This window comes from Artemia franciscana, chromosome 18 (assembly GCF_032884065.1).
Source record: "Artemia franciscana chromosome 18, ASM3288406v1, whole genome shotgun sequence".
NCBI classification, from domain to species: Eukaryota; Metazoa; Arthropoda; class Branchiopoda; order Anostraca; family Artemiidae; genus Artemia; species Artemia franciscana.
In genome coordinates, this window is record NC_088880.1 from 9,043,943 (window position 1) to 9,070,729 (window position 26,787).

General features: G+C 35.6%; 1 protein-coding gene across 1 annotated transcript in view; it reads right to left on the reverse strand.

The window, feature by feature from the left end:
• The window catches only part of LOC136038574 (targeting protein for Xklp2-like), a 75,995-nt gene extending 54,021 nt beyond the window's left edge, over positions 1 to 21,974 (reverse strand). The window contains exons 1-4 of the mRNA XM_065721753.1: positions 21,764 to 21,974; positions 13,604 to 13,903; positions 8,793 to 9,043; positions 4,588 to 4,704 (exon numbers count right to left, since the gene is read on the reverse strand). Of these exons, the coding sequence (XP_065577825.1) occupies positions 4,588 to 4,704; positions 8,793 to 9,043; positions 13,604 to 13,903; positions 21,764 to 21,863 (768 nt within the window). The 5' untranslated portion in view covers positions 21,864 to 21,974. The remainder of the gene's footprint in view (positions 1 to 4,587; positions 4,705 to 8,792; positions 9,044 to 13,603; positions 13,904 to 21,763) is intronic.
• Between the last annotated feature and the right edge of the window lie 4,813 nt (positions 21,975 to 26,787).

Sequence of the window (26,787 nt, forward strand, 5' to 3'; positions counted from 1 at the left end):
AATTATTTTGGTCATTGTAATAGTTAAAAACAGCATTATTACACATTAATTCGTGAGAAACGTAAAATCTTGTACAGTGCACATTTAAACATCCATTGTGGTCTGAGTTTCATCATCTCCTTGAATGAAATATTGGAAATCTTCTTCAGCCGACGAAATATCATTGGTGGTAATTTTGGACTGGGATGGAAAGTTTGCCGTTTTTTCTTAGATTTCTTGCCTTTGACTAGGGCAGTGGCATCGACTACCGTCTTGGGGGCTGTGGCAATTTCAGAGCCTGGATTAATTTGATTTGCAGTTGAGTCTACAGGCTTAACTAGCTTTGATGTGGAATCTATGTCCTTTTTCATGGAGGATAATTGAGCCATAGCTGTTTCTAATATGTCATCACCTAGGAGTTTAGTGATAGCTTTCTTCTTGAGAATATTTTTGGTTTCCTCAGCTTCATTACTAACCTCAATTAAGTGACTGACTGTGAGATAAGTAGCAAGCCTTTGCCATTCTTGGCTATTTTTAGATAAATCATTTGGAGGGCAGGATGTTGAAGTAAACTTAGGTAAGGGATGGGGGGAATCACTAGAACCTTGAGTATGAACATTATTTGCCTCTTTTGGAAATGGTACTGTCTTTGCATCTGCTACAGCAACTGTTGCTTGGCTTCTACTCGGCCGATTGATTGCCAAGGGATACCAAGTAGTGGTATCCAGGTTGGTGGGTTGCCAAGGGATTCTTGCAGCTACAACTGAGTAGGGTAGGTTCATTTTATCAGATGTTCTAAGGATTACAACTCGCTTTTGGCGAGCTGGGCAAGATTGTTTTTGGAGGGCTGTGTGTCCCTTACGGTTACAATTTCTGCAGAAAGGGTCTGACTCAGGGCATTTACTAATTGCGTGGCCTGTTTTCCCACACTTAAGGCAAGACGGTTGGGACTGTTTGCAGTGTTTTTTGCTGTGGCCGTGGGCCAGACAAGTGGAGCATTGTAGGGGCTTAGGATTATAAATCTTGTAAAAAAGGGACATACCGTACAAGAATATTTCTCCACTTAGCTCAACTTTGCAGGAAATGAGGATTGAACGGCTAGGGTGAAGAAAACCTTCTTTGTTTAAACTTAGCCTTATAGCAGTTGAAGGATTGATGAGAAGACCTGAAGAATCTATTAGTTCAGTTTGTATTTCCTCCACTTTTACACTGGTATCAACACCATACAGCACATACTTGTGTAACTTTTCCACATCTTTTTTTGCGGCTAAAATTTTTGAGCCATCAAGAATTATTTCTTTGGATTTTGACAGGACATGGTCTGCTGCCTGAGAAGACGTAAAGTAAATATCAATAGACTCGTCCTGCTTGAAAACAAGTTCAAAATTTACCTTGGTGATCAGAAAAACAGCTTTCCTAATTTGCATTATTCGATCTTTTGAAAAGGGTTGGCCATTGGTTTTCTTGATAGAGACAGTATAATAATTGGGGTGATCGTTAGCACTAGTTTCTGGGACACTTGAAGAGAGGGGTTGCAATATCGTTGGTGAACGAGTTTCATCCTTTTTCCTCTTTTTGCCAGGCGTCTCACCTCTTTCATTAGAGTTAGTTTCGGCTAAGGTCTGAATTCCTGACAACTGGCTAACAGTTTTGGATCGCGTAGTTGGGGGGGTTCTAGGAAGAGTTTTATAGGTAGGTTGGAATGGCGACTGGCTAAGGGTTTCAGTGGGAGTATCCTTCTCGGGTGGTAGCCTTAGGGGCTTTTTTCCCGTCATTTATTCCGACGAGATACTGCAGATTCACAAACTGTTAATCAGTCTTAATCACAGTTTTTAATCAGCGATAACACCAATATATTCAATTATACACCAATAATAACTCAATTTGTATGAAGTGAGCAATCCCTCACAATTAAGTCCGCAAGTTAATTGCGCAATCTAACACAATACAGTACAAAAAGTAATCTGATTAGGTTCATAAGCTAGTTCCTTATGAATACTGTTCAGATACTAAACATCAAGAGGAAAAATTTTTATTAAGAACCTGGAGATACCTCTTTGAACAAAAAAAAAAAAACAACAACAAAATAACGATGAAGACCACACTGGCTTTCCATCATACATGTTTCGTAAATTATATACAGCCCGCTATATCCAAGCACCATCCTCAGCGAAGCACAATAAAGATAAAATACGATCACAAATCAAGAGCGAGCTCTTGATTTGTATTTACCTGAAAGAATTGCCTCGTTTCATGTAGTTTTCTCTCCAGTCCTGGTTTAACTTCATTGAAGTAATGATCCCAGAACAATTTCAATTGCTAATTTTAGCTTTAATGGTCATAGTTTATTGCAAGTCTCATTTTATTTTTAAATGTGCTTTGCAGAGGACTGCTCTTGGATATTGAGCCAAAACATTCCTTTAAGGCTAAAAAAGTCAACGTTTCAGATTAGTTCCCCAATGTTTTATATTTTGCTGCTTGTACCTCTTTGAAGTGCGCTACATTTTTTCTTCTTTGAAAAAGTTGCGATCGCTGCACTTACTAAACTGGGGTATTAAATGGATCACGCCTTCTCGTATGATTTGATTCGCAGTATAAATCTTGTAAAACTGTGATTGTACTATGTCAGTGTGATTACTGTTATATCATGATCAAAATGAATCAACATTCCGTAATTTCTGAGAAGGAGAGCTTTTATAGTCTTCTCTAGGAATATAAATATTTAGTCTTCTCTAAGACTATAAATATTTAGTCTTCTCTAAGACTGTAAATATTTAGTTTTCTAAAAACTATAAATAATTAATCTTCTCTAAGACTATAAATATTTAGTCTTCTTTAAGACTATAAATATTTAGTCTTCTCTAAGACTGAAAATATTTAGTCTTCTCTAAGACTGAAAATATTTAGTCTTCTCTATGATTATAAATATTTAGTCTCCTCTAAGAATATAAATATTTAGTCTTCTCTAAGACTAGAAATATTTAGTCTTCTCTAAGACTATTAATATTTAGTCTTCTAAAAGACTAGAAATATTTAGTCTTCTCTAAGACTATCAATATTTATTCTTCTATATGACTATAAACATTTTGTCTTCTATAAGACTATAAACATTTTGTCTTCTATAAGACTATAAATATTTAGTTTTCTCTAAGACTATCAATATTTACTCTTCTCTAAGACTATAAATATTTATTTTTCTATATGACTATAAATATTTTGTCTTCTATTAGACTATAAACATTTTGTCTTCTATAAGACTATAAATATTTAGTCTTCTTTAAGACTATAAATATTTAGTCTTCTCTAAGACTATAGATATTTAGTCTTCTCCAGTACGAAAATTTGTCTTATCTAAGATTCGAATCTAAGTTACCAAGGCCACAGGCTACTGTCTTTATGACTGCATCTTATATAATAATGTTTGTTTTATAATGTTCGCTGTGCTCAATCACCTGGTTATTTTGTTAGATTTATACAAGAAGGAGGGGAATGTTAACGTTATATTATTGTACCGTCATAAGAAGGGTTCAAAAAGGGCTTACAAATTTATGTGCCAAAAACACAAACAAGTAGGTGAGAGGGGGAAAACGAACTATTTTAATAAGTATTTTTATGGACTATACGGACTTTAATGGACGATTTCGATATGGAAGAAGTGATGCATTACAGCATTACAAACAAGTAGGTGAGAGGAGAAAAATGAGCTATTTTAATAAGTGTTTTTTTATGGAATTTTCGGACCTTTATGGACAATTTCGATACAGATGAAGTGATCCATTACAGGATTACAAACGAGTAGGTGGGAGGAGGAAAACGAGCTATTTTAAGTATTTTTATGGACTCTTCGGACTTTTATGGACGATTTCTATAAAGAAGAAGTGATCCATTACAGTATTACAAACAAGTAGGTGAGAGGATAAAAACGAGCTATTTTAATAATTATTTTTATGGACTTTTCAGACTCTTATGAACGATTTTGATACAGAAGAAGTGATGCGTTACAGCATTACAAACAAGTAGGTGGGAGGAGGGAAACGAGCTAATTTAATAAGTATTTGTTATGGACTTGATCTTAGCGACCAAAGGCAAGTTCAGCTACAAATTAGGATTATTGAAATCAATACAGTTCATCAATTTCGATACAGAAGAAATGATGCATTACATCATTACAAATAAGTAGGTGAGAGGAGGAAAACGAGCTATTTTAACAAGTATTTTTATGGACTTTATCTTAGTGACCACAGGTAAGTTCAGCTACAAATTAGAATTATTGAAATCAATACAGTTCCTCAATTTCGATACAGAAGAAATGATGCATTACATCATTACAAACAAGTAGGTTGGAGGAGGAAAACGAGCTATTTTAATAAGTATTTTTTATGGATTATTTTTAGCGACCACAGGTAAGTTCAGCTAAAAATTAGAGTTCTTGAAATCAATACAGTTCATCCATTTCGATACAGAAGAAATGATGCATTACAGCTAGATCAGAGCCCTACAAAATCTGCAATGTTCGTACTAGACTCAAACAACTGAGCTACCAAAACTAGGGCAAGTCCCATCTCGTTGAACAAAAACCCTCTGGCCAAAAGCGTGTTGAATACTTACATATCCATCATAGTTCCTAAGACTTCCAGCAAATTCCGAGTCAATTTCAGCGAAGGTCAATCCTTCTCGTGAAGAGTGAGAGGCAGAAGTGTGAGGCATTGCTTTCATAGGTCCGTGCTGAAAAGAAAATCAATAAATAAATATTACTTTTATGAAACTATCTAAAAGCAGACAGAATTGCGATAGATGTTATTCAAAATGCAAAATTCTTTCTCGCTTTTTTATTGACCATTAATTAAATAACCTTATTACCATTAATCCACTGATGGTAATTAATTATTGATAACCATATACATTACAGCATTACATTAATAACCATTAATTGATTAATAACCAATTAACTAATGACCATTAATTGAATAGCCATAGGCGAAATAACTAAGTAGCCAATCAAGTATTTGCTATAGTATTTGGTATATTAAGGTATACTTAGTGAAAATTCACGGAAAATTCTAAGTGAAAAAAAAAAAATCACTGAAAAAGCTACGACTAACCTTGGGTCTTCAAACTTATTTCAAGCACTCCGCAATGCGTCATGATCAGTGTTTTCTAGTACTTGAAAAATAAAATTTTCTAAATTTTACGATATTTTATTCTTTTTGTATTTCCGAAAATTGGCATTGAGCAAAAGAATGAATAAGAAAAATAGTTAGTCTCCATTGTACAACGAATATTAATCTAGCATACTAAGGTCTGAGAGGTTACATACTAGGGGGGTTTTCCAAAGACCAAAGGCCAATCTTTTTAATAGGCTACGGCTTTTACCTGGATTTTTAATTACCAAATAAATAATATTTTTTGCTAAAAATTCTTTCATTCACACAGTTTTGTCCGGAAGGGTCTTATTATTCGAAAGTCGAGTGTTATATGATTTAGTTTGTATGTTGTTGTATATGTATGTATATGGCCTGAAAATGGCTTTAAATACAGTCATTCATTCATTCATAGTGGAAAATGGCAATGAATTTATCAGAGTGGTGGAGCCTACCATGGACACCAACAGGATGAATGGGGATCAGGGAGGCTTTCCCTTCCTCCCTGAAAAAGAAAACAATAAAGGACTTCCCATTGGATCCTTGAACTCGGTTCATTGGCTTCCTTTTGGACTCAATCAAATCGTATAATTAATTAATTTCCGTGTAAAGGGCTCCTTGGGGCTTACTCTGAGCTTACCTGTTTTTTGAGGCATCAGTAAAAGAAAACAATTCTTCAGTTTTCCCATTTGAGAAAAGGCTTTCATATTTTCCATTTGAATTTTCTCGGACCCTCTCTATGTCGTATTTCTAACCCTGAATGTCAGTTTTAAGTTAACCGTATACAAAATAAAACAGAAAAATAACCCATATTTTTCATCAGAAGGTTAGAAGACATTTTTTCAGTTTGTCTTAAGCGCAAAATTAAAAGTTAATTTTAACACAAACTAGCAACTAATATTGTGACGAATTCAGAACTTTTTTTTGGCAATAACTGATGACATTATCCATTTCATTTCTAACTAATTTTTTTTTTCAAACAATTTGAAACTTTATGTAAAGACCTAATATTAGAATTTCTTGATAACAAAGTCAATACAATGAGGTCAGGTTACTAGTAGCACAAATGAATTTGGTCATAATCAAGATTTAATGGCTTGTGGCTAGTGCCCTGTGTCTCACATGATTAGAGTTTGGAAAAGATTTGAAATACCCAATTTTCGGTTGAAAGCAACTATGAAGCCTCCATTTTGGAAAATGGAGAAACGCCCCTAACGGACGCAGATTTGCGCAACCATCACTGGGGAAGTAAACGGCATATAGACTTATGATGCATAATTTTAGGTTTCTCTACATGGAATCGGACGTAAATTTTGTTCTGATACTATACTTGACCCAAAAAACACAAAAGACACCTACCTCCCCCAGTGGCGGATCCAGGTGGGGGGCCCTTAACATAGTGGTGGATTTGGGTATAATATCATATTGCCATATTGAATATAATATTTTTCGTTGAGGGTGAACAGCTTTTCATTTTTTATGACGGGGTGGTTTCTATAACTTACTATTTTTTGCATCAATATAGTTACATCGTTTTAATTTCAACAGATTTATTAGAACTTTAATCCTCGGCGAAGTTTAGATTAAATTTACGACTATTTCTACGACCTACTTACGGCGTATAATCGTTGAGATTTCCTTTAAATTGCTGGTATTTGTTTGTTCGCAAGTTTATCGAAGTAAAATATTTTACACCCCCGCTAAAAAAATCCTAGATCCGCCCCTGCCTCCCCCTCCCTATTGAGCTTAGAACTATATTTGCCTATCTTAAACCAATATTATAAAGAAATGTTAAATCGAAAATTCCTGTGTCCCCTCATTAGTTTAGATATTAATTTTGATTAACAAAAGATTGAGTGCCTTAAGCTAGAGAAAACTTTCTGACAAAAAAGAACGTTTAAGCCTCATTCACATAGCTAACGCTTAAACGTCGTTATAAAAAGATTGTTGTGTATCGCGTCTCATTTTAAGGAAAGTTTTTATGTGTTAGTACATTTAAAATTGTGAGTGTGCTTAGCTAACAAGTGCCTCCAAAAACTTACCTAGATGATTTCAAATAGAGTTCTGTAAGAACGTTTCGAATGAGCACAACAAACGATAGAATCATTTCCATTGTTTTCAAAACATGTGCTCCTCATACTTCAAGTATGCCTTAAATATTTTCAAAACATGTTGGTTTTTGGCCTAGCTACATGCTTAAAAAGCCCAAATATCCTGGCAAATTCATCAATTGGCTTTAATATCAATTGGTAATATTTTCCAATTACCAAATTAGTATTGATTCACCGAAATCATTTTATGTCAGTAAATACAAAAGTTAGTCCTACATTCCTTGCCTATGCGTGTACTGTTCTTGTTATGTAGCTATAATAGCATTATTGACAGTGACAGACCAGGGAGAAGGGACTTTCGGCAGTTTATACGCAGATTTACATGATCCTATCGAGCAAAAAAATTGTAGATTTCATTGTCTAAATTATGCCTACATTGTATATTGCCTACACGAAATAGCATCACAATCCCTTCTCCTTCTCGAATCCATCTATATAAATTCCATTTATTCTCATTTAAGTTAAATAATCTCTTTCATGTGATAAGTCATCATGTATTATTATGCGCCATAAAAATTTTACAGTGGAAAACTATATTGTAGCTCTATTTTAATAAATATTTAATACATCTTGCATGTATCCCAACTATACTTACCCCCCCCCCTTTTTTTACCCCCTCATTTTTCAAGTATGCCTTAAATATTTTCAAAACATGTCGGTTTTTGGCCTAGCTACATGCTTAAAAAGCCCAAATATATCTCTATTGGCCAATTCATCAATTGGCTTCATTAAAGACAAAAAAATATGTTGGACTTAAACCTAAGAGGCGATTTTTGTGCTCAAGCTGTATCTTAAGCTATAATAAAATGTTGAGCAATAGAAATGTAAGACTAATCTGAGAGTAACCATTTTATCATCATCGTTTTGCTTCTAAACTCAGCAAATGTTAGCCAAGTCACCTGAGTTGGTGTAGTAGCTTTATGCTGAGTTTTTCATACTGAAAATTATTGTTGTCACCTTAACCGCAGATTTGAACGACTATTTTGGAAATTAGTTATTCTTCTGCACCATACTAAAAAGAGGAAATTCCTCAATTTGAAAAGCGAGGAATATTGCGTAAATTTTCAAAGAATAATGAGGAATATGACAACAGCTTAGCCAGGGTTTTACTTGCTTTGTTTCCAAGAGCCAAAAAGACTTCATCCCGGGGGGCATGACCTCCATCTAAAATTGAAATCACAAAAGGCTGCAGCTCGAATCAAGATTCTGAGCACTGTCCTAAGGAGTTTCCTTGGGTGTCGGAAACATCTCCATTTAGAAGAAATTACCCATTAAAAATCCCTATCCTGGTTTGTTGGTATTCCAATATATTAAATAAATCTGATGTATCCCTATTCTGACTCACCACTATTCTAAAGAAATTAGCTTGGTATTTAAAAATAATTTCAAGTTTCTTTTAAACTTAAGCAAAGAGTACTTACCTATCCAGCACCCTTGGTTGCAACAACATCACTAGGATTTACTATTGTTTTAGGCATGCGAAGTTTAATAAACACAGAAACAATTGCGATTTAGCCAAAAGCAAGTAAAAATAGCTAATTCAAGATAAGAAATTGCATACCCTAGGACCAGTAGTTAATCTTGTAGATCCATGGGCCTCATATTTTATTTTAGTGGCATCAAACTGAGCCAATGTCTTTTTAATAGCTTCTGGAGTTTCCAGTGAGAGTCGAGGTTCGACATTAGAGCTGGCCCTTCCTCGGTCTGCAGCTGGAGTACTTTCCACACAAGAACTTTCACCCACAGCGTTCCAAGAGGCTATTTCTTCATTTCTTGCTTTTAACGTAGATAAGAACTCTTCGTGAGTAACAACTAAAATATGATCAAGCTGTGCTATTAGACTGAGTAATAAGATTAAGCTCAATAGCCTGAAATTAAGCTTTAGCACTGACACCAAATTGAGCTTTAAATTGAGCTCTTGAAATCAAGCTTTAACACCAAAATAAAACATCTTCTGCGCTTTGAACCCATCTAAGGCCCATGAATACCAGAAGTTTTTTTTTGTATAGTATTTTCAAAACTATGATGAATTTAGAGCATTGCCTACATATTCGTCAGTGTTTTCAACTTTAACCAATAAGCAAAAGTAATTAGAAAAATGCTTAAAAATGCTTTTCGTCTATAAAATTCAAACATTAACAATATGTTGAATCCCAAAGACAGTCATTCCTTCAAAGTGAAGGTGAACCTTTTTGAACTCTTTTGCGCCCAGTTCGCACACGTTTCTTTTTTTAAATTTAGCGCCAATTAAGGCCAAAAACTGCGTATCTGCAAACAGGCTATTTTTCAACTAAAAATTTAACTTATGGTTTTTCCTAATTTTTAAAACATATGTGGCTGTGTAAGATTCCGTCTCACCAACTTAACCAATCAAATTTAATTTTCACTTTCCTTTTCATTTTAAGCCTAACTATGCTGAAGTATACGATGCCTGATTTTGAGTTATGAATTAACGAAAAGAGATAAAAAAAACATTCGATTTAACTGCTTGAAGGAAGGTGGGATCTCCTCCAAACCCTTCTTGAACTGATGCAAGTGAATTTTATCCCTGATAAGCTGATGCTTTACAAGAACAAGTCAAAATTTAGTGTCAGGCTTTGGAAAAACATTTGGTCTCTTGTGTTGATACTAATTTGACCTTATGATATTATCAGGCTTAAAAATATACTGCATAAACTTGGTCTCTTGTGCTGATACCAATATGACCTCATGATATTATCATGCTTAAAAATATATTGCATATCAAACATTTTCTTGACTTTACAAAAGAGAGAGATGTAACTGTAATTTAGTTTCTCGAGCTATGACTTTCTTGTTATTCCTTACTTCTTTTTATATGTATTTAGTAGTTTTAGTGTAGTGTTTATAGTGTTTAAAGCGTTTTTATGTGAATTTGCATTTGACAAGCGGCTGGTAGATTTAAAATGTAATCAGTAATAAATCTGAAATAAAAAGAATACATTTTTTAATGACAATACTAATTATGCATTTCTTTGTACTTGGCTTATGTCCAGGAAAAACCTACCTGTTCCATCAAAACTTTACTCACTCAAAAGGGAGCCTGAATATGTCTGAACAAAGTCTGTAATATACAAACAAAAGGAAAATAAATCTAACATAAATATTTTAGTTTAGTTTTACGTTTAGTAAGCTGATTTAGATTGCATTCAATGATAAGATTTTATTCCATAAGCCAGTGGGCCATACCAACACACGAAATACAAGTACAAACAAGCCCAAAAAACAAAATACAACTTCAAAAATACAAACCAAGAAAAAAAGCGCATCAAGGTCTAAATTTTTAACCATCAAACAACAACCGTAATAAAATTCAACTCCTAAAGAACTTAACAACTATCCCCTCAAACATAATTCCCTATGTTTAACCCCTATAAAAACATATTTGCACAACTGTTTAGTAGCACAGACATTTGCTCAATAAACCAACACTCACTCCTAAACACTCTTCCAAAACATTCTTTTTAGCTCTTCAGTGCTTTCCAGCTCAGACAGGTCTTCACACTTGGACACAGAAAGAGATGAAAGATGAAAGAGATTTTTTATTTACATATCCACACATTAGGCAAAAGTATGGCGCGGCCGCCAACATAAACTTTCACGAAATTTTCGTTTCTTCTATAAATCCAAACTATCCTCTCACATCAATAACAAATTCGCCAAATCCTTTCTCTTCAACCCAAATTGAAAGTAAACCTCCTTCTCCCAACACTCTTTAGCTTGGGAATAAAATCTTAAAGACATAGATTGGTCCTTTTGGGGTTGCCATTCTTGGAATCTGATTTTATTTCTTCATTTTAAACTTAATGATGAAGCTTCTAGTAGTACACTCAAGCACAATGCATAGCGTTAGTATCTTTTTGTATCCGAGACCTTTCCATTAAATGGATCCAGCAGCAAAAAGTAATCAGTGGCAAAATGCATTTTTGAAGAAAAAAAAAAAACTCACTAAGATATTTATTTCTGACATTGCGTCCTTGGTTTTTTGGACTTGGCCCCCATTATGAATGGGCATTATTATTTTATGTCCGGTCTTTTTTTGGGGTTACCTGTTTCTGTTCTGTCTTTAAAAACAAGAACAAAAAGCAACGAAACAGGTCATTATTTTATTTTATGTTAATCTCTGGCTCAGTTCTGTTTTTTTTTTTTTTTTAAATGACTGTTTTTGCCTGTGTCTTTTTTTTCCTGTTTCAGTATTTTATTTTATTGACTGTTTCTGTTATTTCTTCTTATTTTTTTTAAGCCTGTGAAAAACAAGAATATGGAAGCGTGACAATTGAGAGTTAGTGGGCCTTTCCACTAGGAAACTCATCCCCTCCCCACTGCTACAAAAAACTATTGGATGTTTCTGCCACAATAAAAAGGAATCTAGTTTCCTGGCTCCAAACAATTAATGTCATGTTTCCTAGTAAAATATCAGCTGTTTTTTGGACAATTCCTGGGCAGCAAACACAGAATTGGTTAGCAGCCAATAGACATAAGACATATGACAAGATCAGGACTGCAAAGGCAATGGGAGAATATTAGTAACAGCTCGGTCCTTAGATTTGATGGTGCACAGAACAAAATTAACCTTGTCCATCCAGTAAAAAAATCATATGTGAACTAGTAAAAGAATGCTGAAATTGCCGCTTTGAAATATCTTACTTCCTCCCACCCAAGCCCCACTGCCTGGGGCAGCTTCAACCCTCTCCACTCTCTCTTGGAATGGCTCAGACTATTAAACGGCAATTTTGTCTCTTTCATACTTTTTAATTAGAAATTATGAGTTATCTTATGAAATTTGATCCTAAAATAGTTCTGAAATAAAAGAAAAAAAACTCATATTCCAGGCCAATATTGGAGTTCCAATTGCTAAAACCCTCTTACAACTAAGTAAGTGTAGTCAAGGTCGTCATGTATGGGGAGAGGGGAATGCCCCTCCCCAAAGTTTTCAGCCAGTTTGCAAATAAATTGAATTAGTAAAATAGTATTGCCAAGTGCTACTATTTTACTTGCTAATGTTTTTTTTATTAGATTAAACGGTTGATAGAAAAAATGATAAACGTGGAGAAAGATTTGCTTTCAGTTGGTAAAAAAAAGAAGTTAGAAGTTGAAAAAAAAAGTCTTAGTAGCAACATCATGCAAATCAGTTGGTAAAAATGACCAGCCAGACAGCAAAATCCACCCACCCTCCAAAAATAAAAAAAAATTTGGCTAGTAACGCCTCTGAGTGTAGTTTTTTTTCTTTTCATTCTGCTTGCAGATGCGTCAAGTTCATTGACAAAATATCCCTCCTTGCCAAAATATGTGCTTTTTGTCATTTATATATATATATATATATATATATATATATATATATATATATATATATATATATATTGTTTTTATTAAACGTTATGTATGACCAGTATTGTCTTAGAAAGTATTTACCTATTTATCTCTCTGTTCTATTTTTAGGGTTTCGTTTTTTGGCTAAAAAAGACAGCGTCTATGTTTAGTCTTTGCTCAAAAGACTGCTAAAGTTTCATCAAAAATATAGTTTGTATTTAAAATAATTGCCAGACTGTTATGCAAGTTTGTGAAATATAAACATATACAAGTACCAATGAGCTGATATATGAAGCCACTATAATTAGAAGTTTAATTCTGTATTTTCTCCCTGAACAGATGTGATTTATTATCATTTATTTTTTTATCAGAAGGGATTGAATTAATCTAGTTGTTCAATTTGAAAAAGCTTTAATTTTTTATAGTCATGAAATACAAAGGTGCCAAGTATCTTGGTTTTTGGTATTCAAAATTAAATTGAAATATCAATATAGTTCAGTGATACTCAACACTTTCAGCCTTTCTCAATATCACCCTGTACTAAAATTTTTTATTGGATTTACTTAATCTTAGTTTTAATGTCTTATTTTAAACAAACTACTTTTAAAATGTTTTGCTTTTTATGATCACTGTGATTGAAGGCATTAAATGTTCTGGTATTTGATTACCAAGTTCAAAAATATAAATATTGTCCAAAAATGTCCACCCAGCGCTTCAGTATTTTTTTTTTTTTTTGTGTATGTTTATATTTCACATTTTTTTTTAAAGAAAAAAGACAGGTTAAGACAAACCACTGGAAAAAAAGAATAAAACCATTTTTGCATTGTGTTCACTGAACTTTTAATCTGCTTTTACATGAATCTATGGTTTCTTGCTTTAATTGGAAGACAGTAGTGTCTAATAAAATTAAATAATTTTTTATTTAAATTATTTAATATAAGTAAAATTAAATTTTTGATAAAATAATAAAATCAAATTGTTTTAATTAAATTATTCTAATAAAATTAAATTACTCTAATATAAATTAACATATCTTAATCTTACCGTTATTGTCAAGACACACAGTTTTTAGTACCCTTGATAATTCGTGTGTACTAACTTCTGCCACTTGTTCTAAAGAATCAGCTACTAAACTACTGTTATTTGAGCAGTCAATACTTTCCTTTACCATTGGAGTACTAGGATTTACTAAAGTTTTTTCACTTTCATCATTTTCAATGATGGTTTGATATGCTGAACTGTCACCATCTTGACAGTAGGTTGTCTCAGACATGTTTATGAAGGAGTTTGGCTCCTCGTCCCCAAGTGCATTACCAATTGGTAAACCAGCTTCATGATCAAATTCTGAAAAATTCAGTACAAAATGGTTAATAATCAAAACATCCACATGGAAATAAACATCTTTAAATCTCGTCATTTTTAACGATGGGCTTTATATGATCAAAGCATGTTGTCTTAAATATATTTAGAGTAAAAGAGTAATGCTGAACTGTCATTAGCTTGGTAGCAAGTTGTTTGAGACATATCTATATAGGAGTCTGGCCCCTCATCTATATATATAAAAATAAGTTGTCTTGTGTTATGTCATTCGAGTGACGTCAAGTTTGTGTGTTGACTGACGTCATGTTTGTCGACTGACGAAATTACAGACCTGGACACTGGGACACAGGGAATATAAATGACGACCGGGGCACTAAAAGAGAAAGCGACCGGGACACAGGGAATATAAATGACGACCGGGACACTCAAAGAGAAATTACATACCAGGACACCAGGACACAAATGACGACTGGGACACAGGGAATATAAATGACAACCGGGACACAGGGACACAACTACAACGGGGACGCCAGTGGGCACAGGGGGATATATAAATCTATCTATATATAAAAATAAGTTGAATGTGTGTTATGTCTGTCGAGTGACGTCATGTTTCTGTGTCGACTGACGTCATGTTTGTTGACTGACGAAATTACAGACCAGGACATCAGGACACAGGGAATATAAATGACGACCAGAACACTCAAAGAGAAAGCGACCAGGACAAAGGGAATGTTTGATTAGCAATCACCATCAACAAAGCACCAGGACACAAATGACAACCGGGACACAGGGAATATAAATGACGACCGGGACACTCAAAGAGAAATTACATATGACAAAAATGACGACCGGGACACAGGGAATATAAATGACGACCGGGACACAGGGACACAACTACAATGGGGACGCCGGTGGGCACAGGGGGATATATAAATCTATATATATATATAAATAAGTTGTATGTGTGTTATGTCTGTCGAGTGACGTCATGTTTGTTGACTGACTAAATTACAGACCAGGACATCGGGACACAAATGACGACCTGGACACCGGGACACAGGGAATATAAATGATGACCGGGACACTCAAAGAGAAAGCGACCGGGACACAGGGAATGTTTGATTAGCAATCACCATCAACAAAGCACCGGGACACAAATGACGACCAGGACACAGGGAATATAAATGACGACCAGGACACTCAAAGAGAAATTACATACCAGGACACAAATGACGACCAGGACACAGGGAATATAAATGACGACCGGGACACAGGGACACAACTACAACGGGGACGCCAGTGGGCACAGGGGGATATATAAATGACGACAGGGACACAGGGAATGTTCGATTAGCAATCACCATCAACAAAGCTCAAGGGCAATCATTAGAATAATGAGGTATAGATCTGAATACAGATTGTTTTTCCCATGGACAATTATATGTTGCATGTTCAAGAGTCGTTAAACCTGACAATCTATTTATATGCACAGACAATGGGACAGCCAAGAATGTTGTATATTTGCAAGTTTTCCGTAGTTAAAAACATATATATATATATCTATCTATATTCACAGGTGGGACACAGGGACACAACTACAATGGCGCGTAACTAATATGGCGCGTAATGACTTACGCGCGCGGGGGGGCTCCAACAGCTAGTAGGGAATATAAATGACGACCGGGACACTCAAAGAGAAAGCAACACAAGAATGTTTGATTAGCAATCACTATCAACAAAGCACCAGAACACAAATGACGACCAGGACACAGGGAATATAAATGACGACCGGGACACTCAAAGAGAAATTACAGACTGGGACACCGGAACACAAATGATGACCGGGACAAAAATGACGACCAGGACACCGGGACACAGGGAATATAAATGACGACCACGACACTCAAAGAGAAATTACAGACTGGGACATCGGGACACAGGGAATATAAATGACAACTGGGACACAAGGACACAACTACAACGGGGACGCCGGGGCACAGGGGGATATATAAATGACAACGAGGAACAGGGAATGTTTGATTAGCAATCACCATCAACAAAGCTCAAGGGCAATCATTAGAATAATGAGATATAGATCTGGATACAGATTGTTTTTCCCATGGACAATTATATGTTGCATGTTCAGGAGTCAGTAAACCTGACAATCTATTTATATGCAAAGACAATGGGACAGCCAAGAATGTTGTATATTTGCAAGTTTTACATAGTTAAAAATATATATATATCTATCTATATTCACAGGTGGGACATAGGGACACAACTACAATAGCGCGTAACGACTTACTCGCGCGGGGGGGCTTGGGGGGCGCGAAGCGCCACCCCAACAGCTAGTTTATTACAATATTGTTAATTGCTTTGCCAGCTCATGATCATATTTTAAAACAGTACAAGAAATAAGGACAATGAACTGTAGAAACATGTTTTTCAAGAAACTATGTAGTGAGAAACATTTTTGTCTCTTTCAATTTTACAAATAACTAGGCATTTCATAGATTAGAGAATTTTTAGAAAACTTGAGAAACTGTAGATGGAGGAGAATTCAATAAGTTTCCAAATGTAAAAAAAAAAACTTATAAAAAAAGAAAAGTTTTAAAAACATCAAAGACAATGATCAAAGAATCCCCCCCCCCCAAAAAATCAAAAACACTACTAATGAAAAATTTCTACATCACACAACATAAAGATTATTTTATTATAACATTATTTTTCAGTAGTTTTGTCTATAGCCCAAAACCATGCAATTATCTCATTGGAGGAAACTTGTAGAGCCATTGTCATGGTAAAAAGCAAACATAGGGTATTTGTAAAGAGTGTTGAACAAGGAATCAAATGGTACTACTCTTTTGTTATTAGTCTTTCCTTCAGATTAGGAATTGAAAACAATTACTGGGTTAATTTTGCTTAAAGGCTGGGAATTATATTGAAAAAGAAGATATAATATTGTTGCCTATAGAAAATTCTGAAAGAAATACTATAATAACAGTATTTTCACTGTTGAAGTAGTACCATTCAATGGCTCAAATTCCAAATAGTTCCTACCATAACAATGCAGCCTACCCCCTTCCCCTCTAAAAATGCCAGATTAAGGCCTTTCACTGTTGTTTTTAATTACTTGAAGTATGGTGTTTTTGTTTAGTAATGGGTAATTGTTGTCACATACAGGATCAAGTTGTAAAAGCAAACTGAGCCCTTGACCTCAAAATAAACAGTCACCACCAAGAAGCCAAGAGTGATAATGAAACTATACAAAGCCATGGTTTGCCCTCACCTGGATTTTGGCATGACCTTAGTCTCTTCTAGCTATTACATGAATGTGAATGTACTGAAGAGAATTTTTAGAAGAGCAATAAAGCTCATCAATATCAAAACACTGCAAGACAAAACCTACAAACAACATCTAACCTCACTCAAACTCCCTACTTTAGTGTACTGTAAAAAAGAGAACACATAATAATAGATTGTAAGTGGCTAGGAAGTGACCTATCAGGTCAAGTCTTCTCCCCATCCCTCTCAACTACCTGAATTGGACAAAGAGAGCTACAGCTCCCCTGTTGCACTTGGCAAGAGCACCAAAACTTCTTCCCAGTCTGTTGTACCACTCTGGAATAGCTTACCTGAAGCCCCATCCAGTGTCAAATCCTAGAAGCCTTCAAGAAAGGAGGGAATCACAACTTGGCTAATGCTCAATGGAGGCTAGACTACAATGTCAAATCATAGCCACAAAATAAAACCAGCACGATTTTTCTAAAGGAGGTTCAACACCACCTTATCTTGCTGGATATGCAATTTAAGGTAATCTGGCCACCATAGATATGGTTCCTAATCAACTGAACAAGTTGTCCACTGTTGTGTTTTGCACTGTTACCAAAGCTGCAGTATTGAGGAAATTGTGCAACAAGCTTATGCCTAAGGTGTTGTCAGACAACCAAAAGACCAATCAAGCAGAAATTTAAACTGAACTTTTGTATCATGTTGAAAATGAGCCTGATTATTTGAATGACACCATCACTGGGATTGAAACCAGTATTTATTAATATGAACTGTAACCAAGACACCTAAGTACTGAGTTGCACACCAACCAGTCCTCTAGACTAAAAAGACACAAATGAGCAAATATAACATGAAAAATGCTCATTGTCTTTTACAACAGGAAAGGAGTGGTCCATGAAAAAGAAATCCCTTGGACAGATATTTAATGCTACTGTTACATTTTGTCCAGTGTGGATATGTTGGAAACACTCCAAAAACCTTGCTGGGACAGGAAAAAAACATATGAACTACCTGACAACCCTACCATGGCAATGTGCTACAAGTCTGTCACATTGAGTTTTAGACACCAGGTGCCAACTTTATCCCCACCATGGTTCTGATACCATCCCAGCAGTTTTCTTTCTTCCCTTGGATTATGACAGCCATTAAAGGAACTTGCTTTTCATCCATAAAAGAGATCCAATCAGCCTTGACAAAGACCTTGCAAAAGGTCCACAAATCTTACAGGGTGCATACCATTTATGGCAGAATTACTGGCCAGAACATGCAGAGTCCCAAGGACAGTTCTTTGAAGAGCTTTATGTGTTCATGCAAATTTGTTCAGCAAATTAACTTAAAATACAATATTAGCATTACTTTTGGATAACACCCTGCATATTAGCATTAGATATTGTTGAGTATAGTCTATATTCATCCACCAGGGTGAGATGGGGGTAAGGTAAAGCAATATGATTTTAGAAAAGATATAAGTATAGATAGTGTTTATGATTATTTTTACCTTAAATCCCAGCTTAGAGCAAGTTAAGGATTTCTAACTATGTCAAACCCCATGATGACATCTATAGGACTAATTTTTTTGTCCAGTTCTCATTACTTCCTTGTTAAGGATCCAGCTACCATCCAATTGAATAGGAATTCTTGAGGTTGCCACTCTGTCAATTTGCACTTATGTGTGTAAGTTGGTTCAGCAGATACTGTGTTATCTGAAAGGTGGTTCCATGGGTTGGCAACTCTGGTTGAACAAGTGGCTTGTTTCCCCAGTAGTACAATGTAGCTTTGAAATTTACTTCAAATGTCCTCTAGTCATGTGATGAAAGGGGTTGGCAAATACATCAGGGAGGATGTTTTCAGATACAATTTTATGGACTAGAATCATACCTTCTTGTTTTCTTCTATATGTTTTCTTTCTTCTGTGTTGAAAGTTTAAAATGGAGAAGACATTCTTCTTTAAATTTCAGCTTGGAGGAATCTAAGGATTTCTCCTTGTAGACATCCAGAGTTAATGATTTGAGTTGAATTCAGGATTCTTTATTAACCAAGTGCACTGTAATGATCCATAGCTTCCTAGTTAAGTTTACACTCTCTAGAGGACCACTCAGCATCCAGTCTTCATTTAAAGATGTCCACAGATTCAGCAGTAACCATTCTTTCTTAGAGTTTATTCCAAGTTTTGATGATTCTAGAAGAAAAAAATTGAGCACAGGCTCTGGATAGGGTAAGCTGCTTAACAAGTTTCAACTGATGATCTCTAGTTATTGAGTTAGGACCAACAGTGGGAAACAAGGTTGGGATTGTATTAGCCATCCCTAAATTATTGGTTAAAATGGCATCATCTCTATTTTTCCTGTATACCAGAGTTGGCAGTTTCAGCTTTGCTAGTCTTGCAGGGTAGGAAAGTTCCTGCATGCCATATGTCACTTTGGTAGCACATCTCTGCACATTTTCCAACACTTATGTGTTTTTTTTAAATAAGGGGAGGCAAGAGACATTCCAGCTTTAACCTTGGGATGCACAAGTCCCTTATACAGAAGATTAATGATTTTAGAGGAGCAAGTGAAAAAGTATGCTTAATCAGCCCCATGGTTGAATTAGCACCAGTAGCAGACTTCTTAGCATGAGTACTGAATTTTAATCCATTATCAATTGTGATTCCAAGACCTTGCTCAGTATTTACAAAGGAAAGTGGGTGACCTGAGAGGTAATAAGATCAACAAGGGTCCATTTTGCCAAGGTAAATGACATGGTACTTGGCAACATTAAATTTAAGAAGCCAAGTGTCAGCCTATTGATAGAGCAGTCTAAGATTATTTTGTAGAAGGGTATGATCTTCACAAAACAAGGCTGGTCCAATGAGCTTTGGTTTGTCAGTACAGAGCATTAGTTTACTGCTGATAGTGGAAGGAGCATCATTAATGAATATATTAAAAAGCATAGGACCCAAAACACTATCCTGAAGAACTCCATTCAAAACATGCCATTTGACAAAGAAAGAATAAAGCTGCCAGGATCATTGAATAACTGAACCCATTGACATTGCATGTAAAGAAAATTAAGGATCCAGAGCAAGGACTTCTCTTCAAGCTTGACAGCATGTAATTTGAATGCAATTCACTTGTGACAAATTTTATCAAAAGCTTTAGAAAAGCTGAGAAGAATTACATCAGTACTCAGTAGGCATCAAGTAACTAGTGATATGGTCTTATGATTCAAGGAGATTGGTATCAACAGATCTTCAAAAACAAAAGTTATGCTGTGAGCAATACAAGAGATTATTTCCTTCAAGATGTCAAATAATTACAGAATTGATTATTCTATTAAGAATTGCTAGTGTCCTGTTGATAGGTCAGTACTTTTCAGCAAGTTCCTTTCTATCTTTCTTAAATATTGGAAGATATAGGCTGTTTTGCAAGACATTTCCTGTAATCCACTTGTCATCTTAGTTGCTCTGTGTCTTTTTGAAAAAAGGGGATGCCAGACATTCTAGTCTAAAACCAGCACCTTATAGGCTACAGTTTCATGAACACTTCAATATGCCAGCTTGAGGTTGTTCTTTTGATAATGCTAAGAGATTGAAAGGTCTCAACATGCACACTAGAAATAGTCTTGGAATGGATACTAGGCTAATATTTAATCTGTCTTTAATAACAATTCTAAGATATCTTTCTTTAGAGACTACAGAAGAGGACTAGCCTACACTAGGATTAGTTTCTTTAGAGGATTGATTACCTTAAATGGCACTTGCTAGACAAAAGGTGATCCTGGTGTCAGTGGCAGTAAAGATAGTGGGCTGACTGATCAGATGAATCTCAAGACTAGACTATAACCCAATGCAATGAATGATTAAATAGGCTACTGACAGAATAGAACAAATAGGGAGGAAACAGCCCATTGCTGGTGTTAATTTGGCCAAAAAGGATTTTCAAGTAGGCTAGTTTTCAAAATTTCTAATGGGCAAAATTTTTTTAAGTAGGCTAGGCCTAGGATAGGATTATAGTTATCTAGCTCTTCTGAAGGAAACATGAAATAAATTTAAATATTACCATAAGATCATTTATTTTTTGCTCTTTTAGGTAGGCTATTCTACTCCCACCATATCTCTTTTATGATCCAAAAGCCTATAGGCTATCTACTGCTAAACAGCCTAATAGCCTATAGGATACCTTAACTTAAATTGCAATAGAAGGATTTTCCATCCTGTAGTATTGCTCAGCATTTCTTCAAAATTGGATTGATTCAGATTTGTTTTGAATATAGCCTAAAGTTGGTTTGATTGACTAGGGTTTATGCTCTGGTCTGGGAAACCTAAGCTATTTTTTGGCTGTACCTCAATTTTCTAATGCATTGCATAATCAGTAGCAGGACTAGGCTATAGTTAATACTTGATTACATCTATTTTACCTGAAAAGATTAGGCTAAACAAGGGCTAGACTAGCCTATAGGCTAATGGAATATGGATTAAATATTAAGTCCCTATATGATAGTATTGGTATGACAGGAAAATTTTATTTAAGATGTTAAGCAATTTGTTGAGTTACTTTTGGGCTAGTCTTATATAGCCTAGCTTTTATAACAGACAGATAATAAACTCACCAAAATAGGCTTCTGGGTTTTCCATTTCAGAGCTCTCTGGATTAGTAAAATCAAAAAACTGTGGGGCTTTTATGTTTTCATATACTGGATCAACATCCATTTCACTAAAAGTCACTAAATGCTAATTTCTGCGTCCTTTCTTGTTAACACCTCTTAAAGCTTTTCACAAAATGAAATTTGATTTGAACTTAAAAGTTTTGCCTTTTAAAATTTATCCCTATCTGAAAAACCTAATCCTTAAACTCCAGTTTTAGGTCAAGCTCACACTTCTAGCTATCCTAATTAAAAGTATACCTGTTTTTCGACGCGATATTTTTAACACAAAACTGCTCACATATTCAGGATGCAAGAAAATCGCTAGGAATTTTCACACAGAAGCGGATCACTGCAGCCGTTGAAGCACAAAAAATATCATGAGATATTTAAAGAGCATATACATAGGAATAAGCTAAATCAAGTTCTACAAGCCAAGGAAAATATTCTAACGGCTAACCTGTAATAGCCTAAGTTGGCTAGGCCTAATAAAAAATAAATTCTAAGCATTTGTATTCACTTCACTGGAAATATCCACCAAACTTTATACACTAAAATCTTGTATTAAAAGCACACGAGCCGCCCTCTTTACACCCTAGCGAGAACTCCTTATTTGCCTTAACTCTTTCTTATGACATCCTCCCAACCCAACCACGGGCTACCTGCTTTCTGTTTAGCCTTACACAGTTGGCTGAAAAGGAAAATCTTTGATAACCTGTCATCCTTCATCTGCAGAACGAACCAAAACCATATTAACCTTTCTCTTATTATAGCCCTAGAAAGCAGGACTGAATCACAATTTTCGTAAAACATACTGTTTGAAACACAGTTAGTCAGCCAGGTATCCAAAACAATCCATGGATAGTTTTCCGAAAAACATCTAGCAAATTTTCATCCGCTTTTCGGAGTACCCATGCTTCAAAACTATATTTGACCACTATTTTACTGTAGCTTCCAATATTCTATTCTTGGTCTGCATACTTATTTTTCTATTCTTTCAAACTTTTTTCAAATGTGAAAAAACACCCTGAACCTTGGCCATTCTACTTTTAACATCTTCACACTCCCACCCTCTTTACTATTAGTAACACCAAAGTAAGTGAAGCTGTCCACCTGATCAATCCTGTCGTTACCCAATATCACCTTTTCATCTTCATTTATTACTAGCCTTAGAAACTTAGTCTTCTTAACATTAATTTTCAAATTTATTTTGCCTAAAGTGAAGAAATTTAAGAGGACAAGTGTTGCACCATTGATATTCCTTTTGACCTTAATAAGTCTTTTCTAGAATTTTTGAATGCTCCATCAACTCAAATATTCAACCAGATAGACATATCAGGCCAGTAGCTGCAAAATTGGATAAAGAGTTTCATAGCTCCCCCAAAAATAAGTCATCTATGATTTTACTGTTGCGTGTTTTATTGCGTCAACTCTTTTATTTAGCAAAATATAAGGAAGTTTCATCGTAGGGCTTCTGAAAAATTTTATTCTGGATAAAATTTAAGCCTCAACAGTTTGGGAATATGACCAAAAGCTCGACAAGCCACTATTTAGTAATTTTGCTTGATAAAACAAAACATGATTAAAACATGATGTTTACTTGATGAAAGCATAACCACAGTACTGAGTCAACCTCATTGCGATTGACTCAAGAAAGCATTCAAATTGATAAGCCATAGTACCCTCATCCGCATATTATTTAAAAGTTCCAGTGTCGCTGCCTATTTAGTAACAATAGTTACAAATTTTTTTTCACATAGAAGTAAAAAATGAAAACGAAGTAAAACTCTGCCTATTCTGAGTCCCAGCTAATTTACTGTGGAGTTCCTCAGGGAACAATTTTACCCCTCTAGCTTTTTGTTTCTTATAAATGAGTTGGAAACGATGACTCAGATTGCTTGAAGGTCGTTGATGATTATAAGTGCAGGAGCTGGGTGAAAAAGAGTGTTTCAAGGGAGCTGGATACAATCATGGTGATTTGTCACAACAAACAGAGGAGGGCAAAAGGGCCGTTAGTTGCAAAAAGTTGCCCGCATTAACTTTTTCTTTTTCCACGGACAAGTCATCTCTTGCTTCATAGAATATTTCAGGTTGCAGCGTCATGTTTTAGGAATCAAACTTCAAGCTTATAGGAATATATTATATAGATGACCTGAAGTCGGAAAAACAGACACAGGAGATGATCAAAAGGCAAACCGGGATATCCTATCCTTAAAACTTCTTCCTCGTCATGGGAACCCAACTCTCCACCTACTGCCTACTTTCCTACTTTCTACCCCCCCCATACTTTCTACTCCACCTACTTTCTACCCCCCCCCATCCGGAACTTCTCGGACACCCCGTACCCCTGTTGAAAGAAGAAGGATTCTTAGCATCCTAAGTGATCTCAGCAGCCCTAAACATTTTCCAGACACTCTGCTCAGCCAGTTTTCTCTATTGACTGGAGAACCAACCGTTTCTAACAAGGCTGGTACTTGTTTGTGTGATCCTACAATTTCCCTTGTCCCTCCCCAGCGCCGAGGCTGTTCTGAAGGGAAAACAAATGCATCTTACAAAACAATTGACTGTAGCATTGACAAACCAGTCCAAACAGACACTGTCCCTAAACCCCCCATCTTACAACCAGATATTACCAAAATCTTGGTTTTAAAAGAAAAGTTAACGGATGTGTTACCTTTCATCTCAAATTTTTTGACAGTTCACCAAAGCGATCTTGCAAATCAACCTACATATAACTCCATTTTAAATGAGGTTAATATCACTTTCATCTCTGACCATAAAAAAATGGCTATGTCCATAAACCCAACGAATATTGATGAAGGACTTAAAGGATCAAATCCAGCGATACCTGTCAAAACAAGTGACATAAATCCGGAAATTTTCATTGACCTCAATCCACCCTTGATACAGCTTAATTATAATGGTAACCTTGATTACCACATTAAAGATGCTCAAAAACGTGTGGACATCAACAAGGTGAATTGCCTGCATAATAAGACTGTCTCTTCTGATAATAAACGAAAATGTGCTAATATAGTCTTGGCAGGTTCCTACCAATTAGGAGACAATTGTGTATTTGAGCACGTTTTTTCTTCAACCAAGCTCCAGCAAAAACGTGTTTTTGAAAATAGAGTTAAGGCAAATTACACTAAAAAAAATGAGCTCAGTGATTTTCAACTAAGTGCATTAACCAAGTTCCAGCAAAAAAGCTCCAACAAAAAAAATATGATATGCAAACATTTTAATCATAATCGTTGCAAATTTAGTAAACAGTTCAAATTTTTACATATATGTCGTAATTTTATTTCAGGTAATTGTGGTTCCGTTAAGTGCAGTTTTGACCATGTGAAGCTTTGTCCAGTTTTAGCTTGTAATAACAAATATTATAGATTTGCCCGTGCACCACCAGTAGCTGATGTTAATTCTCCTCCCTGGGGCTCTGTTCCAGTGTCCCTATCCAAAGATAAAAATTGTATGAGCCACTCATCTCCCTTCCGCCGTCCTTTTTTAGTGCACCGCAGTCAAGCAAAAATCTCTCATCAAAGTTCATCAGGCACAGCCCAAAATTTGACAAACCCTTCCGGATCCCAAACTCTCCTCCCTTATCCTTTGTTACCTCCTCACCCTCCCCGCAAACAGAAGTCCTATTTCCTCCCCCCTCCCAGTATGCTGCCCTATACCCTCCCTACTCTGCCGCAAACCAGCGATTTCTTGACGGAAATAAATCACTATTCCCAAACAGTCCCTGTTTCCCAGCACCTTACGAAACCCCACCCCCCGCCCATTCGTTTTATCCCTCGTGCCTACCCTGTCAACGTGACTCAGGTCTGAGACTTTTTGCATTCAATAATTATCTTGTAATAAATCCTAATTGTTCTCCTCGTGCTTCATCCATATCATTGCCCGTCCCCCCACCTCCAAATCCCCAAGGTAAATCCGTCTCTTACTCTAATAATTCATCTATCGGTGTTGACTCTAATAGTCATTCCGAAAAAGTCAAATGTGCTCCCTCAGTCCCTTGTTCTGACTACATTAATCTGGCCCCCGCTACGCATCCCATCACACCCCCTGTACCCATTTGTAATTTGAATAAAGTTAAGTGTAAAAATAGTACGTTTGCAGGTCGTTTTAAATTTCCCACACTTTTGTTAAGCAACGCTGAAAGTCTTAACTTTGAAAAACTTAATGAATTAGACTCATTTTCTAAAATATATAGATCAGACATAATCGCTATTACTGAAGTACACGCTCAAAATTCACACATGTTAAATATGAATAATTTTCCCAGTTTATTAAACTCAGACCCGAAACCCACCCTCTGGGTAAGAAAGGGGGTGGAATTCTTTTCTTTGTCCGTAATAATTTTTATCCTTCAGAAATATTAGTTCCTTGTCTAGCTCCCTTTGATGAAATTTTGTTGGTTTGTGTTCGACCTAAGGTCTTATCACGTCCTTTCAATTTGATTGTCCTGTGTTGTTTTTACTACTCTCCTGGGCTGAAAAAATTAATTTTAATGAAAAATTGTATGGCAGTGCTGACTATGTACTATCTAAATACCCAAATGCTGGAGTTTTCCTCTTAGGTGATGCAAATGAATTAAAACTTGAATCTACATGTAATACTTTTAGTCTAAAACAAATTGTAAAAGTCTCTACTACCAAAGACAATTCTACTCTTGATTTTTATATTCACCAATATGTCAAATTTCTACAGACCCGTCACCATTCTTCCCCCTCTCGGAGGTAGTTACCACTTTAGCCTACTCCTATCTCCACTAGCTACAGTTAAACATTCCTTTACTATTACTGAAACCGTCTTTAGACCTCTAATTGACTCAGGACTCTACAATTTTGGCTCTTGGATCACTAGTGAAAATTGGTCCCTGTGTACCGAACAAATGATGTCGACTTTAAGGCTTTGTCTCTCCAAAATAAATTGAGGAGCAATTATGAAGCCTATTTTCCGGTGAAAAAAAATTAAAATATGCTCTA